This window comes from Aquila chrysaetos, chromosome 13, assembly GCF_900496995.4.
Source record: "Aquila chrysaetos chrysaetos chromosome 13, bAquChr1.4, whole genome shotgun sequence".
Taxonomy (NCBI): Eukaryota; Metazoa; Chordata; class Aves; order Accipitriformes; family Accipitridae; genus Aquila; species Aquila chrysaetos.
In genome coordinates, this window is record NC_044016.1 from 16857024 (window position 1) to 16880338 (window position 23315).

At 38.3% G+C, this 23315-nt stretch overlaps 1 protein-coding gene across 2 annotated transcripts in view; it reads left to right on the forward strand.

Annotated features, from left to right (window-relative positions):
* The window catches only part of PRKCE (protein kinase C epsilon), a 309344-nt gene that overhangs the window by 278106 nt on the left and 7923 nt on the right, over positions 1-23315 (forward strand). Inside the window, exons 12-15 of one of the 2 annotated variants that reach the window (XM_030036001.2) lie at positions 989-1127; positions 3522-3710; positions 8800-8946; positions 16946-16975. In XM_030036001.2, the coding sequence (XP_029891861.1) occupies positions 989-1127; positions 3522-3710; positions 8800-8946; positions 16946-16960 (490 nt within the window). In that variant the 3' untranslated portion in view covers positions 16961-16975. Of the gene's footprint in view, positions 1-988; positions 1128-3521; positions 3711-8799; positions 8947-16945; positions 16976-23315 lie in introns of those variants that run through there. The other variant, XM_030036000.2, reaches the window with a different exon arrangement.

Consider the following 23315-nt stretch of genomic DNA (forward strand, 5'->3'; position numbering starts at 1 on the left):
AGAAGTATAAAATTAATATGGTCCATGCAATGTAAGTGGGATTTTTTGCCTTTGTTTTATGTTCATTTTATTATTTATTAATGTTTTTAATTGTGGGGGTTTTTCCGTGCAAGTGAGGGTTCTTTTATGCACTGACTTTCCAGATCCTTTTGTAGTTTAGTCTAAGGCAAGTGACAGGTAAGTTAAATGGTACCTAGCATTCATTGTGTTGGAACATGCAATAACCATCAATGGTATATTTTGAAAATGTGCAGAGGGCAAGACAGGAAAGGTAGATATCCCTTTCTCAGCCTGTTTTTGACCTCATCCAATTTAATAACCAAAGAATTGTGTGGTTTTGACACAAAGACATTTGTACGAGTGATCAGAGACAGCTGCTAAAATGTGTTGTTTAACAATGAATGCAAAATATTCATGTGAGATTATTTTTAAGCAGGTTTAAACTGCAGGAAATAATGCTCCCAAAGATGAAAGCATTGGTTTTCATCCCTCTCATTGCAATCTGAACTTTGAATTGCTAGTATACATTAAGAATCCAATTCAAAATAATCCAAATTTGAAAGTACCTGTGAATTCAACCTATATGATAGAGTATGGGTAAATTGGTACTCCTTACTTTGTGCTAATGCAAAAATGGAGAATGGCTTCATTAGACATTGTTGACCTATTTCACATAGGCAGAATGTTAGATTTGTAGGAAACGAGACTGAGATCTTTTCCAAACATTTCTGAATGTGCTGTGCTTTCTTGCTGCTATGGAGAGAGTAAAGGTGTGATCTTGCAAAAAGTTTGTCATTGCCTGCTTCCTTGTTGCCTTTAACCAGGTCTATTTAGTGACTGCTACCAACTTCTTATGCACACACGTGAAGAACAGTTTCTCAGTGGTGTTTGTGAAACCATCGGTTTGTCATATTCTATAGTTTATGATGAAATTCAAGAGCACATTAGAATTTGAGAGTTGATTTAATTCTGGGCCTTTTTATTTCAGGGACCTGAAACTGGACAATATTCTCCTGGATGCAGAAGGCCACTGTAAACTAGCTGATTTTGGGATGTGCAAGGAAGGGATTCTGAATGGAGTGACCACCACAACCTTTTGTGGAACACCTGACTATATAGCTCCGGAGGTATTTTTTTGCACTGCACTAAGAATACAGATATTATCATTCATCAGACTGTAATATGTAATTTTAGACACTTTTTACATGTAGATGAAAACAGTAAAAGATACAGACTAGACTCTGCTGCCGTTTCTCCTGGGTAATCTTGCAGAAATTGGTTACTGTATTGCTCACAAGCACTATTCCATGTTGATAGGAGTGACAAAGTGTGGTTTTCCTATTATTTGTTCCCTGAACTTAACAGTATTCTTCTCCATACACTCACTTCTGACTCAGCATCATTGCGAAGGCACTTACTAGCCTTTAAGGTGCTAGATGCAACTGAGTACTGCCAGCACTGGTCTTTAGTACTTATAAAAATGTTGTTAATTTTTCATGAGACTTAGAAGGGCATGTTCATATGAAAGAGACCATACGTTTGGTGTCATTTTGCCTAGGGTCTTTGTGGGAGTATTTTTTCTTTCTTTAAAGTATCTGTGAGTGAAAGGTATTACGTTTGTGTTACTTCTCATCATGTTGATGAACAGAAAGTACAGACTTGCATAGAAAAGTAGGAACTTTTCATATAGATGCTGCATATCAGTTGGCAACATCCAAAAGCCATTTCAAGGCTTTCATTGGATAAAAGAAATGGCTGAGAATCGTGCTGGTTTTACATATCCTAAATTTTAATCTTATGAGATGTATTTCCAAGTGCCTAAAATGAATCAATATTGCACAGTAAGTCTGCTAGGCAGACTTCATCTGCTCAGTTTAGTTAGTAACCTGTGCATCTTTCTGCTGAAGATTCAGTGTGCTGATTTAACGTAAAAGTGTCATTGGTTTGTCTTTCATCAACCATAAATTTGCAGCAGGGAAAAATGTTAGTTTATTATTTGTTAGAGACAATAAATTAGAAATCCATATTGCTAGTGTTCATGGCTGTCAGGCTAGCACAACTGGTAAGGTGCAAATCATCTTGTAACTACCCTAACAGAAATGTGTGTTTTATGGAGTTTGAAAAGTATTCTGGTGTTAAAAGAAAATAAATACCAGTGTGATGCTTTTGGTTTTATAAGAATTCTTTTCTGATTCAGTATACTAATTGAGTCCTTTGGCAAATTCTTTGAAAATTATTACTGAAAACAAAGCAGTAGTAAGATCCCAGGAACTTCTACATGAAATCCTGGTCTCACTGAAGTCAGTAGCTCAGGCTTCCATTTTGTCATCTTAATTGCAGAAGTTTATCTCCTGCTTCTATTTCTCTTACATCATGGTAGTATGTTTCAATTTGCTTTTCTTTAGCAATATCTGAGTTCCAAAGAGTGCCCATAACATTTGAAAAGTACACTTTTGAAGAGTATCATTTTCAGTAATTAACGTCTATAAAATGTAATATCCATTCAACTAAGAATCCAGTTGGGGTCCAGACCTCTGTATTCAAATGTTAAATTCATTTGTGTTTTTATATTAAGACTGAATTTGGTTTTATATTGGTCGTGATTCCCAAACACAGCACTAAGCTCACGCAGTTCACCACAAGGCTTCTGACGGTAACACTAGTGTTGTTTAAGGAGGTGGCGGAGTTGTTGGCATTCCAACTCATTTTAAGGCAGTCAGCTTCACCTTAAACAGTCACCCACTCTACTTTCCCCAGTCGCCTGTCATGCTGAAACATTGCAGCCCAACTACAAACTTCTCTTCAATGAAGAGGAGCCAAGAATTAAGCTTGTTCCTTGTACAACACTAGTTCTGTAACACCAAGTAGTACAATAAAACTCCATCATGCTAACCTACTACTCCCCACTAAAGGTATTTGCTACAAGGTTGAACTTGCACCATGTGAAAAGTTGTAGCCAGTTTTTCTGAAAGCAATGGCAATTAAAGTGGGTCCTACAGCCATGTATATCGTACAGCATTTTAATGCTGTAAAAAGAACTTGAACAAAAATGCTTTTGGCTTCCTTCAGCCCTACCTAAAGGACTAGAATAAATCTCTCAGATGATCTCTGTGCAGCATTACAAGCTGCTTCAGTTTGTTTCTATTCAAGATAGAGACAAGGAAATGTTTCACATTTTCCACCAATCTGTTTTGTATATGTGATCTTTTTTTCCCCTATAGCGTGACCTGCTTTAAACAGTTTGGAAGGATATACAGCTCTTTTGCTCACAAGCATACTCTTACTCAGGGGACTGATAAACTCAGTCAGTACTTCTGAGAACAACTACGCATTGACACTTAGCTGTGTTAGTGCAAATTGCATGGGTAAGAAACCATGCCTGCTGTAACCGAAATCAGTGTGGGATTTAGTCCTGCTTAGGCACTGGGGAAAGAAGGGGTGTATCGTGTTGAAACAGCAAATGTGCAGCCGAGAGTGTTGTCTAACTTGTCTATTCATTCCAGTCTCTTTTTCCACACTAGATCCTCCAGGAGTTAGAATATGGCCCGTCAGTAGACTGGTGGGCTCTGGGTGTTCTCATGTATGAAATGATGGCTGGGCAACCCCCCTTTGAAGCTGACAATGAAGATGATCTCTTTGAATCCATCCTTCACGATGATGTCTTGTATCCAGTCTGGCTCAGTAAAGAAGCCGTCAGCATTTTAAAAGCAGTGAGTCTTCCATTACTTGCTTTGCTCCTCCTCTTCATGTTTTTTTGGGGGGTTGCGTTTCTTTTTTTTCCCTTGATTAAAATTGAATTTGCCAAAAGTTGTTGAGAGCAGTCACCGCTGAGAGTTCAAGCACAGTTCAGAGTGCCACTGTTAGGATAATGGGGCCTGGGATAAATTGCACTGCTTGTGGGAAAGGAACAGAATGTTTGTATTCCATGCAGTTGTACACTGTCTAAATCTGTGTACCGCAGATTCATGTTTCGGGGAAAACCCAATCAACTAGAACTGTGCTATCACTTTGACACTTTATATGCCGCATGTTCACTGGAGTGGGGGAAGCACTACGTAATTAAAGAAACAGTGTTTTTATTTAACTCACTTATAAAATTTCCTGTCCCTCTGCCTTTCTTCCCCTATCACCAAGATGGGTTGAAATAGAACATGAAAGCTGCATGTTCTATTTTGTAGTTCTCATAACACTCTGATAAGCAGTCTTACTCTAGTGTAATTGTTTCCGCCCTGGTTGGTGTTTTTCAATATGGGTAGTGACTTGACAGAAAAGTGTGTTACCAAATGCCACTATTTTTTTAAGCAGTCAAAGTGTGCCAGTGGGCCACTTCAGTTTTTAAACTACCTTTCTAAAATCAGGTTTACTTACCATAAAGTCAGGTTACTTACTTAACGTGACACTGACATAAATTCTTTCTTCTGTTCTAGTATCATACTAAAATAAAAAGCAAAACAAACAGAACCAGTATGCCAATCCCCATAGTTTGAAAACCTGAGGAGGATATCTGGCTTAAAAAAATGACTTGTTTTTTATTCCAGTTTTCCACCTTCTTGAAAGTGGAAAATTTCTACCTTTCCACTTCTATTTTTCTTTCAGCATCTGGAATAAGGGAGACTTTCAATTAAGAGGGCAGCTGGTAAAGTCCTGCAGAGATATTTGTACAGGGTTACATTTTGTAATTATATATAAAACTTGAACAACTTCTGATTTTAACACCAGTGGACAGGTAACACATTCTGCAGAAATGCTCATCTTGATCTTTTACTGAAAATATCCTCAGGCTCATTCTAGCTGAGAGAGAGATGCTCTAGCAGATGATTCAAAGCAGAAGTCAAAGTTACCCTCTCTGAATTGTTTGCTGGAGTATCTCTCTTGCTCCATTCACTGTAGTGAGAACATGGAGGATTTATTAAAGCTGACCTTTATATATATTCTCCCTTCTCCCCCCAGATAGCTCTCTGATGACTTTTTTTAGCTGACATGATACTTTCATGCATCCATGTTTGTTTCCAGACCCTTCAATTATTTTCAGTTCAGCAATTAAAATGTATGGACTTAAGCTGCAGAATTCAGGCTGATATCCAGGGTCCAGGGGTTATTTTGGTGTATTGTAGAGAAAGGGTCGTTGTCAATGTTCATATCTGCATCTGAATTTCACTGAAGTCCATGAGACTTTCTGTAGTGTTTTGGTTTCACAGTCTGTAAGATCTGTTTCTATGCCATCCACAGGCTCCTTCAGTGAATCTACGTTAACTGACGTTTCTATTATTCTGAATCATGGAAAGATTTGTTGGAGGGGAAAAGTTAACCGATAACTCTTGGTTAAGTGTGTAGTATGAGAGCCATTGTAACTATTAGGAGAAGGTATTTGTTTTATGGAGGAGAGAGAGAAACATATTTGACAGTCAGAGCCTTACGGTGTTAACTCATTGGTGGTGCAAGTAGTGAGATGTCTAACTGTTAATGTTATATGTGTCATTCATTAACCACACACAAATGCAGACACAGAATTGGGCTGCAGGTGTAAGCTATGTATTTTTGTGAATCTAAGTACAAGGGTGTTAAACCTTCTGATTTCTTTTAAAGCTGACTTCGCTATATATTTTCAAGAGGCTGTTTTCCTTGGTCTACATTTTGATAGTAGGCATGGTGGTTTGTATTATGCTGTAGTTGTAGCTTTTTTTTTTTTTCGTACATTTTTATGTGTAAAGTTAATCCTTAATTCCATTATAAACCTTAAAAAGAGAGTTGCATCTATTAAATAGATTTGCACTGTAATAATAGATTATTCCTCATTGGGTAAGATGTCTTCATTGGCATAAATTGTTATAATTTAATGGACCTGTGCCAGCTTACATCATAAAAAGAAAATATTTCCTTACATTTAGCAACCTGCTGTCTGTGCAGCTATGGTGTGAAACACATTTGAAACTTGGGTTCTTCATCTCATCCTTGTCCACATTCTGTTAAATGAAGAACAGGAAAAACAGAGGAAAGAAAGAGGCATCTATGTATTTTACTGCTGAATGGTAGCAAGGGATTAACTTTGGAACACTTCATTTCCTCACATTGTGATTTGAGGCATGGGTTTTATTCTTCAGAAACTGTATTTTTACACTCCTCCAAGCAGCATGTAAGGAAAGTTTCATAAGAAGACGTTCTCTTGTATAAGTAACAATGTTTTCTTATTTTCTGAAGAAAGTGTTTTGTTGGAAATAACAGGAAAACTGTAAGGAGGATAATTTTACAGCTCAGTATTACAAGGGAGCACGTTGCTTATCCCGTGAAATCCCACAGATCTTATTAGTCCTGTTTCTGTGAATTGACAGGAATTGCTATTTAAAATTCTTTCCTGTGTGGTAAGGAAAACAATTCTTCATTGAAATTAGCTCTGTGCTTCTTTGCAAGCAATGGAGAGAGATTGTGTCTACAGTGTGTGTTCCCTGCATACCCAGATGACAGAGCTTTCTGGGTGCAGAAGCAGAACTCTGTTTTTAAGCTGTGCCATTTATTTCAAGAAGCAAAATTTTGGGAACCTGATGATCCTTGATTTGGGCCCCAAGTTGCATGGCTATCTCAGCAACCTTTTGTCCTGTTGTCATTTAAGTCAGTAGGAACTCTGATCGTAAAAGGGTCCTCTTTTCATAAAAGGAGGTTCCTGCCTTAATATGGGAAAATAAAAAGGCAACACTTATGGCTATGGCTGTTAGCTCCATTGGCAACCATCTCTTCAACACAGTACAGTTAACAGCTGTCTCTGCCCTGACAGTTGCATCATTGTTGACGCTGTTGATAAACAAGGAATAAATGTCAGCTTGTGCTTCAGAAAAAGAAGGTGAAAAAAATCAATATTTATTGCAGGGGATGAATTTATAGAATTAAATGCCCAATTCAGAAGTTTGAGATTATTTCATCATATTTGCATATGATTTTTTTAAATTTGTTTTAAGTATGCATTCTTAAAATTTGTTCTCATCCATTTCCAAGTTTCATGAAATTTGTGAAGTACAGTACTAAACTGTACTATCTAGTCATATTTTCATGTCCTGGGCTTCTTAAAAATGACATGTTCGGATGTTTTTCCTGCCCCCAGCTTAAAACAAAGATAAAACATGGCAGATACTAGGATCAGATTTTACTTCTTTGATACCTGGATTATGTGGTACAAAAAGCATATCCTGTAGTTTCCGTGTTCTGTTTCTGCAAAATGTGTGGCTGCTGGTTTGTGGCCTGCTTGCTCCAGTCCTGAAGGTGAAATAAAGCAGAGGAATGTAGGAATGTGTTTTGTGGTTTTCCAAGAGACCTCACCAAAGCACAGTAATCCTTTCAAAACCTTTGTTTCTCCTGCCCATAGAAAATATGACCTGTAGTTTAGATATGACTTGTCCACTTGCAAAAGAACTTGCAGAGCAGTTGAACACAAGACCAAAGAGAAGGGTCGTCTTTGGAGCAGTGCGTGTGTGTCAGAAACCACAGAGAGAATTGCCTCACTGATCTATGTTATATCTTTAAAATGATAGCAATGGTATTCTCCTGTGAATGGTTGATCTAGCTATCTAAAACCATCTTAAGGGCTTCAGTAGCTACTTATCTAATAACTGGAGTACTAAAGCAAGGGCATGCATTATAGTGATTTTTTTTTTAAGCTTTTTTTCCTACAGATATATAGTATAATGTGGTACCTAGGTTAAAAAGGCACTGAACAATTACCACGTTTTGTTTCATTTGTACACTTTTAATTTAAAAAAATGTTATAATAATGGCTGAATATGAAGTTATAGAAAAGCTTGGGATAATTCTATAATAAGAGTGTGCATGTGTGTATAAGAACAGCCTTCATTGCTACTTGAATTGCAAGGATTCTGTCTCCACATGCCTTACGAAATAAGTAGAGCAATTGCTAATAAATGAAGGAAGAAATAACAGAGCAGAATGAGGAAAAATACTATCAGCTGCCATCATTTGATATCAATGTTTTGCACCAGTTTTACAGCTTTTTGCTGAAAGGAATAGTGAGTTTAAAAGTGAGAAGTTTAAAAATTACCACACCAAAGGAGACCAGTTAGTTCCAATTGCTGCCACTAATGGTGTACTAAAGACAAAAGTGGAGGTGGAAGTTATGTCATGGAGTTTCTCAAGGGAAGCTTTCTGCTGGTGCTGATCACTCTATGTATTTCCTGAAACATATGGACAGAATGGTTATAATTCACATACCTGCAGGTGCTGTTCTTACTCATATTAGAATAAAATCCTAGAAATGAGTAATGAGGTTAGGGCTTTTCATGTGTGTGCTTGAATGGAGTGTATGATTATGCAACCTACGTACCCAAAGAAAATAAACAACAGTAAGCATAATATGTAGCCCCTATCCCCCAAATTAATAGTTAAGATAAAGCAAATAAGATAAAATAAGAGCTATCCTGACCATCTATTTGGAAGTGTCTCTGGAGGGTTTGATATTTTCTTTCTTTCCTTTAGTATTTTTAGCCAAAGCTGGAACTAGAAATGCTGTTCCTGTAGCACTCCCAGCCAGATGAAATTAGAACATTTCAGCAGTCAGTTGAAGGAGCTTCCTGCAGGAAACTTACACTTCAGAGTCTCTGAATCTAGTTTGGCTGGAACCTCTGAAATTTGGAGGGACATCCTTGTTGCTCTTACAGAAAAAAATAACCTCCTGAAAGGGGACTGTCTCTAAACACTAGGCTTTAAGAAATGGAATGCGTAATTGAACTGCAAATGGTTTCCAGCCATTGCCATTCATGTTTTAACTTTTTCCTCCTCTCCCTCCACCCGCTGCAGTTCATGACAAAAAACCCCAATAAGCGACTTGGCTGTGTGGCGTCACAGAACGGGGAAGATGCAATTAAGCAGCATCCATTTTTCAAGGAAATTGACTGGGTTCTTCTAGAACAAAGGAAAATCAAGCCACCCTTCAAACCTCGGATTGTAAGTAGCAGTTTGCATAACATTCAGAGAAAACTTGGTTTGACAGTTCTAGGTGTTCGCTTTTCTGAGACATGAGATTACTTGGTACAACATTTGGGGGCTGAAATAGAAACATAAAAAACACACTGAAAATATTGTCTTGTCATTGTTTCTGTGAAGGTAAGTGTCAGGAATAGATTTAACGCATAGGAAGATGTTCATGTTCAGTCACATAAACCCATGAGAGGGTTTGAGGCCTGGTTTGAATTCTTTTCCTGTGTTCCTAAAGATACCTTGATCAGAAGAGATTATTTCAGTTGGGTATATACTGTCTGTAGTTTCTGTGTGAACTCTGCTACAGTCCTGTGTTGCCAATGGCCACTGGATTTTGTAGTGAAAGACAGAGGAAAGGATTTCTGATTAATAATATATTAACTGAAGGTACTTGAAAAAACAGCTTCCTGGGTGAAAGAAATACACCATGATTAGGTAAATTGATGTACTTACATTTTCCTAGGTAATAATCAAGTATTTCTATTTTAAAGTAACAAAATATGTAAATAGCAGCCCCACACGCAGAACTACAAAAGCCAAGCAAAAATACTTTACTCATTCTTGTCTTCCTCTGGATGAAAATACTTACAGTTCACCAAATGTCAGCTTTTCAGCTGAGAATGTGTGCAGTTAATTTTGTGCTTGAACAGTACAAGAGAATAATTTTAAGGTAAATCCTTTGAGATTGATTTGCATCTTTTGACTTTGCACATTCCTAATTACAATGTTTGATTTGCCTGTAAATATGATCAAGGTGCTTGTTTCTGTCTTTCTTTAGATAGTTTACAAAGGTATTTTAAAAAAAAAAAAAAAACAAGACAAAACTTTGGGCTCAGCGCTGAATCCTAACTTAGATGTCAAAAAGTCCCCTTTGTTATCGCAGAATTGCTGTCTGTCACATTTAATGCATTTACTTTTAGTCCAGTGAAATGCATTTCTGAAGTTCCCTGTGTAGGTAGTGAAAGCGGGGCTGCCCGTCCAGAACGGGAGCCTGAGGTAGCTCCTCTGAGTCCACTCTTGGAGAAGTATCTCCCTCTCTCTGTAGCTATGCAGAAAGAACCCAAAGGAATTGACAACTGTAAGAGAAAGCTAGCTAGCCCTTGTGAATGTCTTTCTAGGAGCAATGGTAGGATATAGCGTCATCATATGGGGAAGTTTTTCTTAATACATTTCTTGGAGAATGGAAACCTTGTAATGCAGTAGCTATGGGCAGAGGGATGCCTGAGCCAGCCCCTCTCCTGGAAAGGGTCCAGCCAGCAGGGCATGCTGGCTTGCTTACCCTGTTGCCCAGTTCTGCTCTGGAGGTGTGGCCAGGTTGCACCTAGTGCCTTCACTGACTTACAAGTCTCTGCACTGCTGCAGGAAGTGTAAACCCCAAATTAACCCCATTAGTATCTATCTGAAGCCTATTTAATACTGTAACTAACTGCTTTCCAGTCAGGTTCCACAACCCTTGGGTAGTTGCAGACAGCCTTTATCGGTGTTTAGCTGAGTTGCATGTGTGTAGCTCTTTTCCTGTTTTCACAAGTATTTGGCCTTTCATCTCACAGTAATTTTTGTTGCTTTGCTCAGTATTCATCAGTGTTTTGGTAATACAGTTATCAAATCAAGATGTACAATTCCAAAATAATTTTCACTTTATGCCTACATCTAGTAAGTCCCAGATTCCTCACATCTAGTCTGTTTATTAGCTGTTTTCCTTTCATGGTCGAGATGCACCATCCCTTTGACAATAGGTATTTTTATGAGGCCTTTATTATTCTTGTAAGTATTCTTGCTGCAGCAGTCCTTCTTAAAAGTCAGGAGGCATTTAGCATGTCAGATATTTTTATTCATTGCTGATATAAATACCTTCTACCTTCTCAGTGCAGCTTCTTTCTGGTAATTATTTCACTGCTGTTATATTGTAAAGCCATTCCTATTTTATTAATTCCTGTTGTTTTGTTCCTTTTCTCCTTTTCTGCTTCTTTTAATGGTTTTTTAGTTGGATATTTCAGTTTTAGTAGTGATTTCAGATTATTTCAGAGTACTCCTTTGTCTAATTTTCAGGAGAGCTGCTTGCTCTTTAATAGTTGTTAGGGTGATTTTATACTTCTTTATTTACACCTTTTCTCATTTTTCTTCAGGCTGCTTCTATAATGTCAGATTTTCATACTACTTCTTTCCATATTGTGTATGCCAACTTTATTCTACCAAATTTGATTCCTGCAGCCTAGTAGTTCTGTATGCTTGTGTTTTTTCTGAACTCTTTTTTTTATGGTAGTGAATTCAGATAATATGTAATCTATGTTACAGGCATCCCTATTATTTTCACGTTCTCAATCTGCTCTCTCTAAGATATCTTCCCCAGTGACCTGGTCCTATCAACTCTTACTGATAACTTTTCTACACTTAGAAAGGGTATACCTTATATATTTACACTATTTTTATGATCCATCAGCTGTTTTGTACCAGCTGCATAAATTTTCCAATTGTTTGGATTTTGTTGTTGTGTAGAAATCTTTGAGCAAGATCATACTGAAATTTTTACTTGTCCTCTTAAAATTGAACCATTTATTAGTTGGAAAGTAAAGTGTGAGATATGTATATCTAGGCTGGAGAAAAAGATCACACAAAATATAATTTTTTAATTATGCAACTTTAGAAATGGTAAAGGAATCTAGGGCACTAAATTTCAAATGCTGAAAAGGTGATTTTGGATGCTTGCCAAGCTAGAAGAGATTGCACTCACTTTGAAAAATACAGGAAAGAGGGAAGAAGATGAACACTAACAAAATAGAGTCTACTTTAAAATCTAGATAGAGAGTTCCTCTCTAAATTCAGTTGTGGGTGTAGCATTGAGACTTATTGATTCAGATTAACAAGTGTAACTGTTCCATAGCTATGGAGTAACTATGGGAAAAACATAACTAATGCCTGTGTTTGGAATGTTTTCTGGGTTTTAACATCTTTCAGTATTGATAAAGAGCAGTTGATTACTTAAAAGTGACTTGTAATATTAAAAGGGGATTAAAAAATATATTTTTCATCTTATGTTCAGGAGAGCCTAGATCTCTGAAAATAGCTATGAGAAGAGAGGCCAGATTATTAGTCAGAAAATAGACTTTCTTGCATGTGATATGTGAGTGTACATATGTGTAGGGAAAGAAGCATACAATGCATATATAGTCATTTGTGCATTCAAATTGACTTTTGCATGCACATACAAAATTTTGCTCATGCAAGAATGCATATATTTACACAGGTATTCATCTATTTTCTGACCAACCGTTAAGATGACTAAGGGGGGAAATTTTATAACTACTGTATCATACACACTTTCAAAAAAAAACCCCAAACCATAGGATCTATTCAAATGAGCTCTGGGCAATATAAAACACTGACACTGAACAAGTAATGTCGTTAGGGAAAATGGTCAAACACTGAGGTCCCATCAGACATTGGAATAACCTGCCAAGGGAGGTCACGGAGGTGCTAGCATGGAAACAAACCTTGCTTCAGTTCTGCCTCACTACTTTGCTGATCCCAAAAACACGCAAGTTCCTTGGTTAGCACAGTCGTCTTCCTCTTCTGTTACCTTTTATCCTTTCTCTGCCATAATAGATTTTCTGAGGAGCTATATTACATGGTACTGTAAAGCCTGTCTCCTCCATAGTTCAGGTATGTCTCTTCAGCTCTGCCAGCCTTAAGTCTGAATTTTTCAACTGGAGTTGGAAAAAACACTACATGGCTATTTGTTAGCCAGGCTTTTGAGTTTTGTTTTTTTTTTTTTAAATCTCATTCACTCTGTGGATGGATGCAAATATATTCCTTATTATACCAGAAATATACCATTAATGTCCTTCTAGTTTGTACATGATTTGATTATTCTAATGATGTTTGGGAAGCTGAAATTTCTTTCCTAACTGTTTTCAGCTTTGGAATGAAAATTATGGAAGTCCAAAAGGTCTTTGAAAAACTGAGTGTGTTTTCTGAAGGCTTGCAAGAGTGCCCTGGGCAGAGCAGTCATACAAATGGCTGAGGTTTAGATTGCTAAGCAGTGGCAGGAGTGCCACAGCAGGTTGCTAGGTAGAGACAATGGAAGCAGATTTGGTGGCCCTGAAACCTGCTGCGATGGATCTTTGGCTGCTCCTCCAGCTTAATGACTTGGAATACAGAATATGAAGGGGTAAAAATGCACTGGGGCCCAGTGCTATGATGCATATTATCTACCAGCCCTTCCTTTCATAAATCCAGAATTATGAGGCTTTTCAGTGGCAAAAGTAATTTTTTATATATATACTACAGTTTACTATACTGAGGGTTTGTCCCATGTAGAGCGGTTATAAATGTTAAGCTACTACAGAACAAGTAATAGCCCTGAGGCATGTACGTTAGAAATCAAGCAAACTTTTGAACAGCTATGAAGCAGATACTTGTTACAGCTAAGCTCCAGTGACCTTGATAGTGTCTCTTGAAGATCATTTCTGCTGTTCTTAAAACCTAATTCTTAGAGTTTCACAGACTGTCTTGAAATTTTCTGAATAATATTATTCTTCCCTGCTGCTTTTAATGCAGACATGAATATGTAATTGCATATGCAAGAAATAAGTACAGTTTTAGTGCAGACAGATATCTTTTCTCTAGAGCAACTGCTGTGAGACAGAAATCCCTTTGAGGCATTTTATTCCTATGTTGAAATATTTTGTCTTATGTATTCTTTCTGGAATTTTATTCTATTTGGAGAACGAAATTTCCCTAATACGTGGCCATAAGACCAAGCTGTGGTTTGCAACATAATTTATTGCCCAAGAACCACAAAGGCCTTGATAGTATTCAGTGATTCTCTGCTCTCCATCTTTCTTTGTTTCCATGGTTATGATCCTGGCTTTGTTGAATCTGTTATTTCCATTTTCAAACTGCATTTGCCATATTACAAATGAGAACAAGGGTGCAGTAGATTAATTTCTTACCAAAGTCATTGATATGGTGGTAAATGTGGTAGATCTTGCTGTAGTGCATCATGGGATGATTCTGCCTGTCCCATACCAAATAATAAAATACGTGTTAAAACAGTGATTGAAACAGATTGCCGCTTCACCTTTAATGTGTATTGATGAAATTTATCTTGTCCCAAGTTGTTATTTACCAGCAAAGCTTGTATTTGAAACAGTGAAGCAAAGGTATGTTTTGTCGTATTTTGCTTTTTCCTCAATCTTCTCCATATCTTATTAGATCCATGCAAGAAATTCTTTGTGTCATTTCTGAGAGCACAGCTGGCCAGCTGTAGGCTTTCCAAACTGAACTTGTGGCCTGCTGACATGCCACTAACATCAGCCAGTGAGCTCAGAGAGGTATGCCCAAGTGGCATAAAGATACACAATATCCCAATCCGGCTTGCCAGCGATGGAGGAACATCATGGCCCCAAATTTGTTGCTCATCTGTCTGAAGTCAGTGGTAGCCTCATATGAGCATCAATTTCACAGAATCATGGAATAGTTTGGGTTGGAAGGGACCTTTAAAGGTCATGTAGTCCAACCCCCCTGCAATGAGCAGGGACATCTTCAGCTAGGTCAGGTTGCTCAGAGCCTCGTCCAACCTGACCTTGAATGTTTCAAGGGATGGGGCATCTACCACCTCTCTGGGCAATCTGGTGTTTCACCACCCTCATCACAAAAATTTTTTTCCTTATATCTAGTGTAAATCTACCCTCTTCTAGTTTAAAATCCTTATCTGTTGTCCTATTGCAACAGGCCCTGCTAAAAAGTTTGTCCCCATCTTTCTTATAAGCCCCCTTTAAGTACTGAAAGGCTGCAATAAGGTCTCCCCAGAGCCTTCTCTTCTCCAGGCTGAACATCCCCAACTCTCTCAGCCTTTCCTCATAGGAGAGGTGTTCCATCCCTCTGAGGGATTTCTTCTTGGTTTTTGTAGAATTAGACCAGCACAATAAAATCACTCTCGTATTTCTTATGCTGCTGGTCACAGTGTCTCAGTGTGGTGCAAGGAGCTGTGAGACAGAGGAAGCTGTTAGGCACTGTGTACCAAGGACAGTCTCACCACAGGCACACTCCCATCCTTTCAAGCTGAGTTTTCACTGTCAATCCTTGAAACATGTGCATGCAAACAGACAGACATGTCATTTTCATCCACCCTCTTGTAACTGTCAGAGTTGGGAACATTTGAGACTTTAACTAAGATGTCCTCAACATGAAAAAGCTGAAGAACTCTGACCCAGAGGGTAATACAAAGCCTGGTAAAACAGATGTTTGCCATATGTATTTCTTTTCAGCAGTTGAGCCGAAGTTTCATCACTAATGGCTTTATCAGTGCCTGTCGCTATCCATTCATAGTGTGGCTTTATGGAGATGAAGTTAACAAAATAATCCCATTACTATGATTTACTGTGAATGTGCAGCTTTCACAGAACAATACATTATTTTAATTTTCTCTATGCATTCATAATTTCTTCGTTTTCCATTTTAAAAGCTTGCTTTCTTCAAGAGCATTAGAAACAAAATGAACAAGATAGTCTATTGCAGAACTGTATCTGCAGTATGGAGCAACAGCAGCTGCCGCCAGCCCATTTAGTTCATCTAATGTGATTCCCTTCGCTTTGCAGCCTCTTCCATTCCTGCAGTTATATCACTGAGAATGTTTTCTGAATATTTGTATGTTCCTTCTTCAGTTCTGAATTCTTGGGGGTAGAGAGTTGGTCTAGCAGCTAAAACCAGACCCGAGAATTGCAAGATACAGAAGTTCTTCTACCAGATTTTCTAGAAACTCATGGTGTGGTCCAGGGTTCATCAGCCAACCTTTTCATGCCTCAGTTTCCACTCTGTGGCAATCTCAGGATGCTTAACGCAAAGTTCTGTGACAGCAAAGAAATATGACTGAGAACTGTTAAAAACCAAATGCTCCAGATCAGCCTGGCTTTTAAATTGACTGAACGTGTAGCACTTCCCTTGGAAGAGTGTTCTATGCTATACCAGACCTCAGTGTTAGCAGATTTCATCTTGATCCTCAGTCTCAAATTTCCTACAGTAATTTTCACCTCTCAGCTCCGGTAACTCTAAGATAATCATAAACCATTATCAAAGTCCCTCCCTCCTTAGTTATCACTATCTGAGCCACATTGTCTGTATGCAGTTTCCTTGTGAACCTGAACTCCCTTGTTAAGTCTTGACTTAAGGATGCCAGCAATGTGTTCTCTTTCAGTTTTGCGCTGCAGCAAAGACTTGAAATAAAATCATTCCCAAATACAAAATTCTAGTCCTAGCCAATGATTGTGGGTTACAACTGGAGTCAGTGAGCACTGGGAATTTTCTTTTCCCCCTCCCCTAAATGAGCGAAAACCTGGTAAAATTTTGGCAACCAACGCTTTGTCGATGACTTATGACAAGCTGGATGCCCGCAGTGTTTGGAAACTGGGTAATAAATAGCAAATACAAATCAGCACCTACAGAGTGTGCAGCTGGCCTGTTTGCACAGGCAAACAGGCAGAGGCCGCACCTGCCTCATGGGTAGGTGCCTCACTGAACGGCTCCCAAAAATGTGTTCAATTAGAGAGGTCTGTGTTTAAATTGCTGCAGCAACCGTCTGCTTACTGTGAAATATGGCTGGAATCCTTAAAGAGGGACCGCGTTTCTGGAGAAAACTTTCAAATATATTAGCCTGAAACATAAATTTTATAATCTCAAATTTGTTTTCATACATGACTGCTAACAGGCAAAGATTTTTTTACTTTTTAATGAGGGATTTTTAACCTGGTGTTGGGAAGTCAAGATACTGTTTTGGTGGGGTTTTTTGGCACACCTCTATTTTTTTATGACTGGATTGTATCATCATGCGTGCAGAATTATGACTTTGCCTTTACACTGTGGGGAAGAAGCCCTGTAAAATGCAGTATCGTTCAGTAGCACCAGAAGGAACATAGGAAATTACAGGCCAAGTAAATTTCTTTTTGTATAAATGTTCTCTCTTTTCAAGTTTGCTTCAGTGTGAATGTCCCTCTTTAAGGTAAGGCCTTCAATATGGGGAAAATGTCAAGGTAGGTCCATTTTTAGGCCTAATAACCTTGAGGTGTCCCTTCAGTTTCATAATATATTTCCATTCAGTCATCAGTGCATGGCAATGAGCATTTAGCAGATGGGCACGCAAGGAGCTATACTGCATGCTTTTGCATGAAGTGTTACTGCTTAGATGAAACACTGGGGAGTGATCTTGGGACGTCAGACTCTCATGTACCATTGTTAAACATTGCACATTATGTATTCCCCACTTGCTGCAGGCATTCCAGGCATAGGAAAACAGTGGGCTTTCTTCTGAGAGTGACACTGTGGTGATTAATACTGGTGTACAAAAAAAAAAGGTTTAGGAACAGGGAAGAATCTATATTTGTCAGAATGGTTAACATATATCCTTTAGAAAAACTAAAGAAAAATGGATGTGGACTTTTGGGACAGCCTTTTTATTACAAACAGCTATAACGGTTGAAGTCCAACACTTTTTGCACACTGCCACAGGGTATCATGAATTAGAATATTTAATGTCAGCTGGTTCGTAAAAGTTACATTTTTCTGCTACTGGTTCAAATGTTAGCCAGGTCGCTGGTGATTGAGAAGCACTGGCTGTTGGCAGGTGATGAAGTTCAAGATCTCAGTTGAGCTTGCAGTAGACAGTTGTGAGCAACAGTACCATAACCACCTGCAATGTAGCTCATACCAATCAGCCTAGCATGTGGCTGGGCAGGGCAGAGAAGTCTGTAACATTTCTGCCTGTTCCCTCAACAAAGTAAAGGACCTTGGTTTCCAAAGCTTCAACTAGCTTGGCACTTTGTACAACCACTAAATTTGCTCAGAATGTAAGCATATGGCTTTCGAGTTTATATGCAGCTTGTATCACAACTTAGAGAAATCAAGAGTAAGTGAGCTGGTATTTTTAAGGGATTTCGGTGTTGTTTGGACGAACAAATTTCTGTTTTCCCAGAGTTTGCTCATTCGGTTAGTCTTGGTTTTTGTTTTTTATTCTCTTCAGCATCAGTGCCTGCAGCAGCTGGTTTTAGCTGTGATTACCACAACACTAGAATTACAGAAGTTTGAAAGCTACTGCAGGTTCCCAAAAATTTATAAGTTAAGCAACTTTTATTATGCTTCTTTTGATTCTGTACTGGGGATCCAGCAGTATTTGTTTGGTTTTGTTGAGTCCTGGTCTTATAGCACTAAAATCTGTTCATACTGAATAATTAGGTTCATTTAACCATCTGTTAAACAAACGTACATTGTTAAGTGGTGCCCATTGGGATGGAGTGATAAGCAGCCAGAGTGTTCCTGCTTTCCTTTTGGGCTTCCTTAGAATAAGACAAATTCTGTTTCACTTTTTGGCTGCTTTAATCTACAGTGCTATTTTCAGAAAGTAATCTAAACCATTAAGTGAAATCACCTTATCATGGTTACTTACAGTATACTCTTAAGCGTTCAAACAGAAATATTTTGTTTTTATATTAATGCAGATAATAAATAATATTCCTGGGTTGGGCCTGTTTCTGATGTCATTAAAAGCCAGTGGCAAAACACCAGGTGATTTAAGAAGCAGTAGCATCTGGTTCTTTATCAGACAGTGGAGAGGAATTTATCAGAAAAAAGCGAAGACTTGTTGAAGGCTGGCAGTCCATGACTAGTCCCACTCACAGCTGGAGTCTGGTGAACATGGAGTAGAAGAGCAGCTTTGGCTTTGGGTTAATTTCTCGTGGAGAACCTTTTGTATTAGCAGTATAACATGCTAATGTGAGCATAAAGTTAAAAAGTGTCTTACTAGGATGTTCACCCAAAATCAGCAGCAAAAATCTGTCAGTGTATGTCTTCACAGCTCAGCATACTAGTGCAAAACTTAATTCCTTTGACATATGCACTAATAAGCAGATGGTGGACTGAAGCAGCTGATGTGTAGGCACTTACCTTCAGTAGCAGGACAGGGAAGGCATCTTTAAATTAGAAGGAATCCTAGCACTTCATTAACTGCTGCTTTCCTGTTGTTATGCTGCTGTGCTGTTACAGGGGATTTTGTTACTGTGGAGGCAGAGACCTTGTACTGGTCCTCTAAACAGCATGCTGCAGGAGTCATATGCTTAAATTATGCAGGATGAGCGGAACACTCATTCTAGAAATTTATGAAAAACCTTAAGCGCAGATTTTGTTCCCTGATTTGCACGCCATATTTGTGTTTGCAAAGGACCTACAGAGCAATGATTGCTTTTGCCTAATTATGGAGTATGGAAAAGAAGAAGTTGAAGATCATGACTGCCCATGACACTCTGAAGGATTGTATTTATATTTGACAAGAGCAAGAAGAAAGAGAAATTGAATTTGTGCCCTCAGGTCCACAATAACAGCTCGAGTTCCTAACAAGACGAGGTTCCCACTGTGCAAAAAGCCATATAAGTGAGACAATCAAGAGGTCATAGATAATGATAGACAGAGAGATCACAATTCATGTATAGGAGAACAAAAATAGGAAGAAAATTAGATGCATAGTGAGTAGAAAATTACTCAAGCTCAAAGCAGATGAGTAGCAGAACCAAGAATGAAACCCGTGTCACTACAAACTCTGCTATGTCTTACTCCACTCTTTTAATAAAACTGTGTTGCAAAAAAGCAGTTCCAGTGTCCAGAGGAAAGGTGGAAAGGAGATATATTGAGATGCAGAAGTAGTAGGCGTTCATGCATAATTGTGCAATGCCTTTTTTTTTTTCAGTCTATAGTTTGTATGAGTATGTGCAGCTTCAGCTGCATTCTAAAAAGTCACATATATCTTTATTTTAATCTGTCTTTGCAAAGGCTTAAAAATAATCATTAGACTTCAAAATATGATCTCTAACAATTCAGTAGTCTTAGAATTAAACCATCACTGTGTAGCTTTCTCCATTTGTATAAGCTGAAACCTGCTATACCATTTCTCTGTATGAAAGCCTGTCATATGCATTACCCATGTCAAACTAAAAGCTTTATTCTTAGTGAGCTGGAGATCATCATCAAAGAGTATGAGTTTCCCAAAATGTTTTGAAGAAGGCAGTCTTGCCAAAAACTCTGTAGCATTCCTGCTCTATGGCGTATAGTGCAAACCATTCTAGTGTGTAGCTGAGTCTTGGAGTGATGCTCCCACTCTATATGCTTGCTATTACCTTCCATGCCGTGGTGTTTCTTTGCGTCCAGTGTCACAATGCACAAGTCCATGCCTCCCCAATAGAGGAGGGGCTCAGAATCACAAGATATTGCTATATATTTGTAATTTCTTAACATATTCAGGAAGGTTTCCATGGTGTGTTACTTTTCTGTAATTAAGTGGGATAGGTGACTGTAGGCTGAATAAAACATTGGAAATACAGGTGGTCAGTATTTATTCAGGAAACATGGCAGAGATATGAGTCCTGAAATATTTCATTACATCGTTCACCTATTCACTAGCATCAGTCTCTCCTTAATTTATTCCATTTTTTTGTGATTCCTTAAAGAATGGAAAGCAAAGTAATCCTATTGATCTTTTACATAATAAATCTGGTCAAATATCTCAGTGCACTGCTAGACTGTCTGTATTTGGGTAATTTTTCAGTGATTTATGGGATGTCTCCTGGAAGCCGCTGGAATTCTAGGGACATGTGACCTAGACTTACCAACTCTCTGCATCACTTTTTTCTCTTCTTTGCAAGTCAACTCCATTTTCTGAGTATAGCCAGTCCTTTGTGCTAAAGTGCTAGTGATCAAGAAGACAAAAAGGCTTCTACACATGTATTTGAGGAATCGCGAGCAGGTGGTTTAGCATGTCACAGGTGCATCAGCCCTGACTACTGTAACTCTGCTATAACAACAATGGTTAAAATGCAATTTCAGGAGAACACAAACGGAAATGGACTAATCTTGGAAGTGTGCCAGTATGTAAGAGGGGAGGTGACATTGGTGATGATGACCTTAGAGCAGTTGAGGATATCAATGGAGGCTTGCCAATATAATGTGAATTAGAGAGGCACACATATAAAATCTGCGCTACAGAGTGGGTCATAAAATTTGCAGTAAGAGTTGCATTGTGCAGATGAAGGGTATTTTCATATGATTGTTCCATTACTTTCTCTTCTCGTATTTCCTCCCCATCCCAAGAAGAAATATAAAATTGTTTCCCATGTAGTTAAACCCACAAAGAAACCTACCATAAGGGAAAAATATAGTGTAGAAATTCAGAAGTTGGCACTCTTCCCCTGTATTTTTTTTCACTCTAAAAAATGCATGTATTCTACCATAGCGTAGCTTATGAGCAGTGGTTATCTCATGATTAAGTCCTAATGGAAGCAGGCCCTGATAAGGTGGACAAGATGGATCTTGAGGGTAAAGGACTAACCACAGGTAGGAACCTGTAGCGCTGACCTAACCTGCAGCTCCTGTGAAAACTATCTCTGTCAATGTTTTACACAGAGATAATTATTGTGCTTTAGCAATCAGGCTATGAACAAAGCAGGTTCGGTATATATAGCTTTAGTGCTGTGTACTCGTTCATGCTAAAACTAGACCCAAGTATGACCATAGGGGACAACAGTTTTACAGCGACGCCTTCTGGATGAGGTTCATTGCCCAGATGACAATGGGGTGGTTGTCAGTGAACCTGCAGAGCTTCGATTTTGTTTGCCTTGATGTTTGTTTTGTTGTGGTTTTGGAGTGAAGGATGGGAGAAAGGCTGTGCAGAAGTGGAATACTAAGACTGGCATCCTGGCTGTGTAGTTGTTGAAAGTTTGTACCCCCTAATTGTTCAGGTTATTCCTCCTTCCTTCTTGACCCATTTCACAGTCCTAGGAAAGATACATACTGTTTTAGTATAAAGGTGGTTTCAGTTTACTGGATAACAAATGATTCCTTTTAAAATTCATAGTTCCGTGAATTAGCTTGGTGTTTATTAAATATCTGTGTACCTCTATAACAGATTAAATTGTGGTTGGCATAGGTTGGCATGCTTTTCAAATACTGTTTCACTATCTATTAACATCTTTATTGAGTGGAATTTTTTTCCACTTCTTTCTCTTAATTTGGTGTCCTTTACATCTAATGGAAGCATAATCTAGGAGCACAAAATCTCACCCTCTGCTTGGAAGTACTGAATGTTGGTATACTTGTAAAAACTACTTGGATTCAAACCCCTTTTTATCATTGTAACCTTCAGCTGAATATACTGCAGCTTATGGCTGATCTGTTGTAATTCTTCCATATGTGAATAGAGCAATTAACATGCTGAAAAAATTTAATAATTTTTAAAGTTATTCTGATAACATATATTTCATCTCTTCTGAAATAAGACATTCTAGGAGATACTTCTAATACTGATACAGATTCTCAGGGCGTACAAATACTGTGAAGAGGCATCACCAGGATAAACAAAAGACAGTCCTGAAGTGTTGGACTTCTCAGCCTGTTTCTTTCACAGTATTCATACTGAATTTCTGTATATATAGAATCAGTTATGTGCAAAGGTGAGTGCTCATTACAGCTCAACAGGTCTCAACTTTTTAGAAACTACTACACCTTTATGAAAAGAGATCCAGTCATTGGTGCAAAGTGATCTCTGCCTGTGCTGTGGTTTTTGTTATCATAATAAGGAGAGGTGAATGAGAGGACAGTGATGTGTGAGGTTAGCCACATAACCTTGTGCTTCAAACCAGTTTGTTTGATATGTTGAGTTTCCATTTGTCTTGAACAAAATAATCTGAAAATCTTACCAGTGACAAGGAAAATACAAAATATTTAAACTCTGATCATCCTGATCTGAGAATTTCTTCTTGATGATACTGTGTCAAACATGGGAATAATTTATTTCTCACTGAAGCGGAATTCTAGATAGAATTAAATTATACTGTGCAATACATATGAGAAGGTGCGACTCTTGCGCCATGTCCTGTCCTACTGCACTGCTGTACCATGCCCCTGTAGCTGCACATGGAAAGCTGCAGCAGCTTCCTGACCAGATTTAATGTGCCTATTGCATGTTTGATGTGCTGCCGGTACAGCTGGGCGCTGCACTGGAAGGGTTCTCTGGTGAAGGTCCCCCAGTGAATGACAAACTCCAGGATTTCACTGTGGGCTTGAAAATATGTGAAGAGGCATCAAGCACTGCTATTGACAGAAAATTGCAGTGGAGTAAAGTTAAAGATGTTTCAGTGATATAGAAAGGCCAATCTGCGTCTGCATTTCTGTGCTGACAGTTTCTCAGACAGAAAATCATGGATGAGCTTTTTATATATTTTGTGTCAAAAGGTCCACTTACTGAAAAATATCACAGCACAATATTTTTTTCTTCCAACATACTGGTTCATTGTTATAATCAT